This window comes from Eulemur rufifrons, chromosome 16, assembly GCF_041146395.1.
Source record: "Eulemur rufifrons isolate Redbay chromosome 16, OSU_ERuf_1, whole genome shotgun sequence".
Classification (NCBI taxonomy): Eukaryota; Metazoa; Chordata; class Mammalia; order Primates; family Lemuridae; genus Eulemur; species Eulemur rufifrons.
In genome coordinates, this window is record NC_090998.1 from 40,992,869 (window position 1) to 41,003,176 (window position 10,308).

Consider the following 10,308-nt stretch of genomic DNA (forward strand, 5'->3'; position numbering starts at 1 on the left):
ATGTTGGTATCTGCCTCCTGCGGGATAGAGGCTGAGAAATTGTAGAAACACATGAAGGCATGGAAACAGGAGCTGCCAATGAGGACCATAAAAATGAAGACACCCAGGGGAGCCCAAGGGTGTTTTGAGCTGATATGTGTTGGGGCAGGTGGGAGCCACAGCCTGGCGCTAAGGCTGAGGTAGCAGTGAGGGGTGGTTTGGAGGCAGGGCCTCCAGCTTGGTCCTTGCCTATGGTCTGCCCCTTACAGGAGAAATCCGGAGCAGTGGCCCAGCCACCAGGGCCCTTGTCTGTGGTTCCATGTACAGGCAGATCCACTTCATAGGCAGAGTTCCCAGATTTAGTAGATAAAAATACAGGATGTGCACTTCAGGTTGAATTTCAGATAAACAACAAATACTTTTTTAGGACGAGTATGTTCCATGCAGTATTTGGGACATGCTTACACTATAATTTTTTTGCTGTTTGTATGAAATTGAAATCTAACTGAGCATCTGGGCAAACCTGTTCACAGGTGACGGGGACAGTAATGCCTGCTCTGTGTATCAAGCCAGCTGGCATCGAGGTGGCCACTGGGAACTGGGTTTGCATCTAACCCCCCCTCGAGGGTCGTGGGGGAGGCCTGCAGTCCTGGAGCTTTCACCTGGGGAGAAGAGCCAGGGTCTGTGCCTGGCACGGTGGGAAGTTGTCCTGTCAGCTTTGGGGCTTTGTGCAATGTGGAAGTTCCTAAGCTCTGATTCCATCATCCCCTTGACCTCAAGCCATAGACTGCAATGACAGAAAGGAATGAAAGTCACTAATCCCCCAGCTCCAAAGCTTCTGCCAGTGACCTTCTCAGCAGCCAGACCCTTGCCCACCTGTGGGCAGCCATGGGAAGAAGGCTGAACTTCAACTTGAGTAGTGAGCCGGGGGGAGGGTCCCTGCTGTGGCTTCATATGAGCAAAATATGATTGTAGCTGAGTTATGGCTGTTCTTGGGCTTTTTCTTGCCTTGTATTCTTCCGCTTATAGGAAAGACCTGGTATGGAATGTCTGACTAGCCAGATTCTAGAATAAACTTGTATAAGGATGTCCTTAAAAAGGCAGAAAGTCCATTTCTGTCTAAAAGTTAAAATGATAGCCCTGACATTGATACGTGGTAGATTTGAATGATCCTCCAGTGTCTATTTTTGCTTGTCAAAATTTGCATGAATCTTACGGTTCAAACAGTTTTTCAACATCCTGAGAAAGTTCCTCAGAAAGAACCATCTCCATGCTAATCTCTGTCACCTGTCAACATGGACCCTCCCATCTCTGCCAACAGCACCGGAATCCAAAATCTCTAACCCACAGTTCTGAGATTGTATTGACTTTCCTTGACAGCTTCACTTTTTCAGGGTTGCTGAGGTATAACGTATAGACAAAGCCAGTTTGCAGGTGTACTGGTACATAAAGTCTAACCAGGCTTTCCTGAGAGAAGTTCTTCAGTGGAACCCATGTAGCTTTGGGTCGTGTCAAAGCCATTCCACCGCATGTAGCACCATGTGGCTGTAAGTCCACGCACTGAGACCTCGGGATGTCCCCTTACAGTATTGATTAGTTCGATAGATTTTAGAAGTTGTATCAGGGCAACCACTTTGTGGCAAGTCGTAATAATCATAGAGCTGAGTCGAGCACCTGGCCCTCTGACCAAGTGTTTCCATTTGCATGATCAGTGCAGTGTTTCCTGGGGGGTGGGGGTGGGGGGTTCTGAGGGAGTCTCAGAGATCAGGATGGGGCCGAGCCACCCAATGGAGGGGCTGAAAAATAAAAACTCTTAGTTATCCAATTATACTGTTCCATATTCCAGGACCTGGCTTCCCTTTCTGTCCTAGCACTTTAAAAATACGCTATTTGGGGGAAAAGTCCTGCGTGGCAAGCCTGAATAGTTCTTGGTGATCGCCCACCCAGAGGGCCCTGTGGAATCACGTGATGTTGATTGACAGAGTGGGCTGCAAAGCATGGTGCATTATTGACAGGGGGAGGGTGGATCCCCAATGAGGAGGATCCATTTGTGGGATGAGAAATGTTCTAAACTCATACACGGTCAACAGTACAATCAAACAAAATTTTTGTATTCTAAATCTGCTTTATTCAACAGAACAATAGAAAGCAAAACAGCAGAGAAAAACAGTGCTGAATACAGACTCTGTGCATCAGAGGGTTCTGTCACACAACATTGAGGGACACTGCAAGGGAAGACCAGGACAACTTATCTGTGAGATGGAGACCCCCTGAGTGTAGAATAAAGGGCAGGACAGTGAGAAGTTGATGGGAAGATTCCCGGTCCACAGCAGGACCCAGACTGAGTTATTAATATAATTCTTAGGAGGGCAGCTGTCATTTTCATCTCAGAATTATGGAAGACTTATACATTTGGTAATGAAATGAGGACATCAAAAAATATTTGCATGTCTGTGTGACAATGACTGTTGCAAAAGAAGCTCAGGAGGGGCAGGTGTAGACAGAGGGGAGCAGTGAGGGCACTCAGCATCCAGCCTCGGCTCTCACTCAGAGAGCAGGAGAGACCGGAGGCCAGGAGAGGACAAGCGACCTGAGGAGAGGGCTCTGCAGCCAGACCGGGGCCTGAGGCTTGTGGGACCAAGAGCTGGCGGCAGGACTTCAGTGCTTGTAGCTCTTCTTGCTGGAGGTGGTGGTGGTGGTGTACTTGATGGAGGAACTGCTGCCTCCCACGGAGCTGAGGCCACCCCCCAGGCCTCTGCCACTGCTGGAACTGAAGCCACCTCCAAGGTTGTGACCACTGCTGTAGGAGTAGCCGCTGCCTCCACCCAGGCCTACACCACTGCCGACACCGCCGGCACCGCCATAGCCACCGGAGACGGTGGACTGCACCACGGCTGTTGTGGGGAGGGGACAAGGACACAAGAAGACACGGTGAGCTCCTTCTGCCAGCCGGAGCCCACCCGGAAGAGTGCCAGGGCAGGGGAGGAAGGCAAGCAAGGGTACTTACAGATGTTGACTTGTCCGACGCCTTCGCCATTCAGCCTAGAGGGGAGGAACACAGGCAGCGTGAGACCTCAGTGAGCCATTCCTGGGCCCGTGTGGGAAGCTCAGTGTGAGCAACAGTCCCTGGGAAACTGCTCTTCCGTGGTTTTTCAGGACTAGCAATTCTGGCCATGGCAGGTGTGCCCTGACGCTGTGCTGGGTGCCAGACATCTAGGTGTGCTCAGGGACCCACCTGCACTCCTCGCCCTCCAGCAGCTTGCGGTAGGTGGCGATCTCCACGTCCAGGGCCAGCTTCACGTTCATGAGCTCCTGGTAGTCACGCAGCAGCCGGGCCATGTCCTGCTTGGCCTTCTGCAGGGCATCCTCCAGCCCTTCCAGCTTGCTCCTGGCGTCTTTGAGGGCCAGCTCCCCACGCTGCTCCGCATCCGCAATGGCGGCCTGCAGGTTGGCGCACTGGAAGGGAAAGCAAGAGTGAACTTGCATCGGTGCCTTATAGCACACCAGCCTGGCTCTTCTCTTTCCCTAGACAGAAGAGTCCAGGAGCCCAGAGGATAGAAAAGGAACTATGACCCTCACCGTGCAGTATTGTTTTCACTCTGCATACTCATCTAGTGTGGGAGGTAAGTGACAAACTCCTATGCCCCAGTATTACCCACCCTGCATGAAGATGTGGTTTATTATAGACAGGAAACACTGCAGTGGACACAATAACAAGGCACATTGGAAGTATGGACCCACTGGGCTGGTTTGAGTGCTGTCTCCAAAGCCACAACAAGATGTCGATGATCACATGTGGATGCGACACTAATCATACAAAATCCTGGTGGTCCTTAAGTGAGGAGATGACTTTTCACATGAGACTGTTGAGATTGTCCCCTCCTCCCACTTTAGAGTCTAATCCTCCGGAGTGGGATCCACGTCTCCTTGATTCTCACTGAGGGCAGGAGCTGAGGGTCGTCCTCTCCCTAGTGTTTGTTTACTTCCCAGCAATGTTCCCAGATGATGGTTAATGACTGGGTGACGGTCTAGCAAGGAAGGGGGGCTTCTCTTCACCACCGGCCCTCACTCTACCTGCTTCTTGACGTGGTCGATCTCAGATCTCAGCCTCTGGATCATGCGGTTGATCTCAGCAATCTCCTGCTTGGTGTTGCGCAGGTCATCCCCGTGTCTGCCCGCGGTGACCTGCAGCTCCTCGTACTGCAGTCCAGAGGTGGAGAGAGAGACAGTGTCTATGAGTTTACACAGGTGAACAGTGACTTTCACTTCTGAATCAGGCATGTGTTGAACTTGAACCTAACGGCTTCTCCTCAGGGTATTTAAGGAAAATTGATATGACAGGATTGATAAGACTTGTGAAACCCAATCAAGACCATCCTCATTGTGGGACCACTGAGTGCCTCATCCCTTAGGGCCTGGCAGTGCTCTGTACTATACGACTAAGAGCCAGCACTGAGGGGGAAGCGAAAAGCAAAGATTCCTAGTGCTTCTCAACATGAGCATCCTTCTCACTTTTCCTCTTACACTTAGGCATAATCTCTACAAATATCTACTCTGACAGTGCAGGGTACATGTCATGTGAGAGGATGCTAGATTCTTTTCAGTAGGTTTCCCCAGTGAAGTCTCTAGCCTTCTGGTATGCAGGGTGGGACACGGGGATTTCCTGGCAGCTGCCACCTCCCTGCTCACCTTGGTCTGGTACCAGGACTCAGCCTCAGCGCGGCTCCTCTGAGCAATCTCCTCATATTGGGCTTTGACTTCGGCGATGATGCTGTCCAGGTCCAGGTTACGGTTGTTGTCCATGGACAGGACCACGGAAGTGTCTGAGATGTGGGTTTGCATCTGAGACAGTTCCTGCAGAACACAAGTTTGTGAGGCCACTTACCCCTGTGCCATTAAAAGCACTACCCGAGCCCATGGATCCTCCCCCTTCACAGACTCCATAGAGCAAACAAAAGGAGAGTGGAGATGCTTACTGCGTCATAGAAGGCTCTCAGGAAATTGATCTCGTCTGTAAGGCTGTCTACCTTGGCTTGCAGTTCAACCTTATTCATGTAGGCAGCATCCACGTCCTGGGGAAAGAGCCGACAACGTGCCGTCAGCTGAGCCCCTGCCCCGTCTACCCACAGTTGAGTCTCCCTGCCAATCCTCCTCTCACAGGTGAGCAGAGACACGGAGTCATTTCTGTCCTTTAGCAAAGAAACCTGACAGCCTGGCTGAATCTGCTCACCTTCTTCAGAGTCACAAATTCATTCTCTGCTGCTGTGCGCTTGTTGATTTCATCTTCATACCTGCAGGAAGGAAGGTGTAAGACTCCACTGAGCCAGTGATGGCAGGAATCAGAAAAGCAGCCCGTGATCCCACACTGTCCCTATGTGCAATATGTCCTGATTCTTCCTTCCTGCCACAGACAGCCTAAAGGCCAATTTTTGTTGCTACTAAATTTTTCACTTCTCTAATCTCCCTGGTCCTTCCCTGGCTCTCCTTTGTACTTGCAGATTTGTTCCTAGGTAGTAGTTTGTGAGTTTCGTTAGCATGGACATGTTTTGCTAGGAATCTTGCCCCCATCTGGACCTGGTCACCCATTGTCTTGAAGTGTGTGCTTCAGAACGCTGAGCCCATTTTCCCCCTTGACTCACTTGTTCTTGAAGTCCTCCACCGTGTCCTGCATGCCTCTGAGCTCCGAGTCCAGGCGGCTTTTGTCCCCAAGGATGCTGTCCAGCTGCCTCCTGAGGTTGTTGATGTACTGCTCGAACAAAGGCTCCAGGTTCTGCCTCACGGTCTTGGTGCCCTGCTCCTGGAGCAGGGTCCACTTGGTGTCCAGGACCTTGTTCTGCTGCTCTAGGAACCGCACCTGGAGAGGAGACAAGACGGTCATTTGCCAGACAGGAAGGAAGCAAGAAGTGTCTGTGGCATCATGTTTCCTGGCAGGTCTGCAGTGTCCCACGGTGCTGGGATCCTACAGTGCATGCGGATGGCTCAGGCTGGGTTCTGCTCCCCAAGCCTTTTCCCTTTGCACCCCATAGATCGAACTTGGGAAATTCTCTTATGGAACATTCAAATGTTCTCCCCTTCTAAGTTGTTGAGCACACAGATGACTTTCCAAGCACAACCAGAAATCTAGTTTTCAAATAGTGTGTACCTGACATATTGTGCCCAGTTTTCCTGAGTGACAGGACCTCAGTCAGAGGCATGCTGTGTGCTGCCTAATGACCGGATTCCAGTCCAGCGTCCCCTTCAGTGCCTGTGTCTGCTCTAAAATATTCTATAATAATTTTATCATCATTGTCTGTTTCTAGGGTAAATTGTTATTTCTAAATATTGTATACATATTTCTAAGTTTTTTTTGTTAATCTACAGAGAATATTTTTTTCTGTTTTTTTTAAAAGAATTTTTTCTTTCCCAGAAAGAAATTTATCAACTCACATACTACCATCAAATTCTCTGTAGTCTCTGAGCCACCTGAGAGGGAAGAATGAACCCATGCCATCTCTCCTTGCCCCATCTGGGATTCAATGTTATGAAAAGGTGAGAGCTCTTCCCGGGCAGGGATGAGGCCCCTTTACAGGATCAGTCGTTAGATGCATCTCATCACCTGCCGCCAGCTGTCAGCATGGGGCATCTGGCATCCCCGTGCAGAGCTAGTCTGAGCCCCTTGTCCCTCTTTCCTACGTGTCCCCCAGTAGGAGGATTTTTGTTTCTCGCATCCAGAGACTCTGTGGAGGCCACGGCCTCATGTCTCACCTTGTCGATGAAGGAGGCGAACTTGTTGTTGAGGGTCTTGATCTGCTCGCGCTCATCGGTCCTCACCCGCTGGATGGTGGGGTCGATTTGCAGGTTCAGAGGGGTGAGGAGGTTCTGGTTGATTGTGACCTCTTGGATGCCTCCAGGGGGGCAGACGGGGAAGCCAGAGCCCCCATAGCCACCACCAAAGCCGGCTCCACCACCGAGCCCAAAGCCACCACCAGCTCCACCGCCAAAACCGAATCCACTGCCGGCTCCACCGCCGAAGCCATAGCCACCTCCAACTCTGCTGCCATATCCACCGCTGATGCCACAGCTGCCCCCTCCGAGGGAGATCCTCTTGGAGCCCCCCAGGTTGTAGAGGCTCCGGCTGCCGAAGCCAGCTCCTCCACACACTCCACCAAGGCCACCACTGCCCCGGGAGCGGGACACGGAGACGCTGCTGAAGCCAGAGCGAGAGACCCCGGGGACTCTGGCCGAGCCGGCACTGAAGCCACGGTGGCTGCTGCTGTGGCTCCTTATGGTGGATTTGCTGGACATGGTTCTAGAAGACGAGAAGGCTGAGAGAGCGCGAGAGGCTGGAGGCTGGAGGGAGAGGAGCAGGACTGTGAGGCGAGCTCCGGGCAGCAGTTTATATGTGGTGAGCCTGGGCTGGGCTCAGTCCTGGAAGGTGAGCTTGCACATCGGGCAGGGCTGGGCTTTACGCACGGTGAGATCACACCTGGATTAGTAGAAAAGTTGTGAAATACCAAGATTGCATTTTTTGCTTCCTTTAGTCAGGGAAAATGCTCCTGCCTCCAGCTTTGACTTGATGTCAGCACAATAAGACTATTCTCAATTCATGAAGTTACGAGTTAGTCACTGTCTCATACAAAGGTCCTGCATGTTGTGCTGTGTTCACAGTGTCCTGAGTGATCGCCTGTTCCCCGCCTGCTCCGTCTACCAGCGGAGATATTGGAAATTTAAAATCATTTTAAGCTAACAGAAAGATCACTATTTTTTCCAAAGATTTTGAATGTGAAATATTATTTATTTTTCTTCATGTAAAATTTCAAACAAGTAGAAAAGTAGAGCACCAGCACAATGGGCCCCTATATTGTGTCACGTAGCTTTAACATTATCTCATGGCCAACCTATTTCTTCTGTGCTTCCACCCGATTTAGTCACCAACCCTGAACTATTTGAAAGCAAATTGAAGAAATTATATTATTTCTTCAACAAATAATTCAATATTAGTGTCTAAATGATAGGCCCCTTTAAAATATAATCAAAATGTTATTTTGTATCTTAAAAATTTATGTATTTATTAAGATCAAGTGTCTATTCAATTTTTCTTTATCCTTGTATGTATCATTTATTTATTTGTAATATTATCCTGAGTAGTGTTTCAGTCTTCGGGATTTCCTAATTGCTTGATCACAGTGTTTCATTTAATATGCTATATGTCCTTTGTATTTTCTGTAAACAGTTAAAACTTGAGGATTAATAAGATTCTCTTATATATTTACACTTTGCAGATGTCGATGTAGTATAAAGCCTATTTATATATTGAATACTGTTACTTACACATTTATTTCTACATTTACAAATTGAACTTGTAACACACATTTAAGGAAGATCATATGAGGTAAGGCCATTCTCCAGCCACCCGGGGTTTGTATAAGTAAGTAAGCAGTGCTATTAGTTCTTTGTGTATCTTTCCAGGACCTTTACCTGGGAATGTTTCTGTGCTTTTTCTGGATAATATGTGAGATGTGTGTATTGGGGGGGGTGTGTGTGTGTGTGTGTGTATGGGGGGTGTTTTATATGTAGAGAGTGAACCCCCCATAGGTATATTGTGTGTGTGTATATATACACATACATATATACACACATATTATAGGGTTCACTGTGTTTTATATATAAAATTGCATACATTTATAAATTATTTTAAACTCTTATATATCTATTTGACATACATTCCTATAGTCTCTTTTCCAATCGTGCTTGTGCAGTATCTACTTTGTCTACTTTGAATATCTACAAAGGCATTTATAGAAACTTTATTCCTAATTGCCAAAACTTGGAGGCAACCAAGATGTCTTTCAGTAGGTGGGTGAATAAACAATCTGTGCCACATCAGACAATGAAATATTTTTTTTTGTGTGTGTAATTTTTTTTTTTTGGTGATTTTATTTTTTTTTTCAATTTAATTTTACAGAATCAAAGAGTCTAACAGTATATCTTGTTAGATACAGTATGTCCTCATAATGTATACATTATTTCTTGTACAATGATATGAAATAATATGGGAAATATTCATGATAAATTATTAAGTGAACAGTGCAAGTTAAAAACAACAGTTTCATATTTTTTTCCCCACCCCCCCTTTCCCGAGTCAGCACCTTCAAGTGTTACCACTCCCCAAACGGTGCGCAATGCACTCATTGTGTAGGCATACCCCCATCCCCTCCCCCACCCCCCACCTCAGTCTGATGTCCAATTGGTGTCGTTCCCAGATTTGTATTTAGGTGATGATCAGGGAAACCAATTTTCTGGTGAGTACATGTGATGCTTGTTTTTCCATTCTTGGGATACTTCACTTAATATAATGGGTTCCAACTCTCTCCAGGAGAACCATAGAGATGTCGTATCTTCATCATTCCTTATAGCTGAGTAATATTCCATGGTATACATATACCACAGTTTACTAATCCAATCATGTATTGATGGGCATTTGGGTTGTTTCCACATCTTTGCTATTGTGAATTGTGCTGCTATAAACATTTGGGTACATGTGCCTTTGTTACAGAATGACCTTTTTTCCTTTGGGTATATGCCCAGTAATGGGATTGCTGGGTCAAATGGCAGGTCTACTTGAATCTGTTTAAGATACCTCCATAATGCTTTCCACAGGGGTTGCACTAGTTTGCAGTCCCACCAGCAGTGTATTCGTGTTCCTGTCTCTCCACACCCCACGCCAACATGTGTTGTTTTGGGTTTTTTTGATAAAGGCCATTCTCACTGGGGTTAAGTGATATCTCATTGTGGTTTTGATTTGCATTTCCCTGATGATTAGAGATGTTGAACACTTTTTCATATGTTTGTTAGCCATTTTTATATCTTCTTTTGAAAAATTTCTATTCATGTCCTTTGCCCACTTTTTGATAGGGTTGCTTGATTTTTTCTTGCTGATTTTCCTGAGTTCTAAATAGATTCTTGTTATCAGTCCTTTATCTGATGTGTAGTATGCAAAAACTTTTTCCCATTCTGTAGGTGGTCTGTTTATTCTCTTGACTGTTTCTTTGGCTGTGCAGAAGCCTTTTAATTTAATCATGTCCCATTCATTTATTTTTGTTGCTGCTGTGATTGCCTTGGGGGTCTTCTTCATAAATTCTTTGCCTAGGCCAATGTCTGTAAGAGTCTTTCCTACATTTTCTTCTGGAATTCTGATTGTATCACACCTAAGGTTTAAGTCTGTTATCCACCGTGATTTGATTTTTGTGAGAGGTGAAAGCTGTGGGTCCTGTTTCAGTCTTCTACAAGTGGCTAACCAATTCTCCCAGCACCATTTGTTGAATAGGGATTCTTGTCCCCAGAGTATAT

The 10,308-nt window shown here is 47.2% G+C and overlaps 1 protein-coding gene across 1 annotated transcript; it reads right to left on the bottom strand.

Annotated features, from left to right (window-relative positions):
• Nucleotides 1-2,449: 2,449 nt before the first annotated feature.
• Nucleotides 2,450-7,330, bottom strand: LOC138397375 (keratin, type II cytoskeletal 6A-like). The gene is made up of 9 exons (XM_069491309.1): nt 6,724-7,330; nt 5,619-5,833; nt 5,210-5,270; nt 4,956-5,051; nt 4,669-4,833; nt 4,054-4,179; nt 3,215-3,435; nt 2,987-3,021; nt 2,450-2,873 (listed from the first exon to the last, which is right to left on the bottom strand). The coding sequence occupies exons 1-9, from the start codon at nt 7,261-7,263 to the stop codon at nt 2,638-2,640; spliced, it is 1,695 nt and encodes a 564-aa protein (XP_069347410.1). The 5' UTR covers nt 7,264-7,330; the 3' UTR covers nt 2,450-2,637.
• Nucleotides 7,331-10,308: the final 2,978 nt, after the last annotated feature.

Excerpts from the sequence above, each read along its gene's own strand:
- LOC138397375 (XM_069491309.1), bottom strand. The coding sequence starts at position 7,263 with ATGTCCAGCAAATCCACCATAAGGAGCCACAGCAGCAGCCACCGTGGC. Across the intron at positions 5,271-5,618 it reads GTGGAGGACTTCAAGAACAA|GTATGAAGATGAAATCAACA; the intron begins GTGAGTCAAGGG and ends TCCTTCCTGCAG. Across the intron at positions 4,180-4,668 it reads AGTCCTGGTACCAGACCAAG|TACGAGGAGCTGCAGGTCAC; the intron begins GTGAGCAGGGAG and ends TCTGGACTGCAG.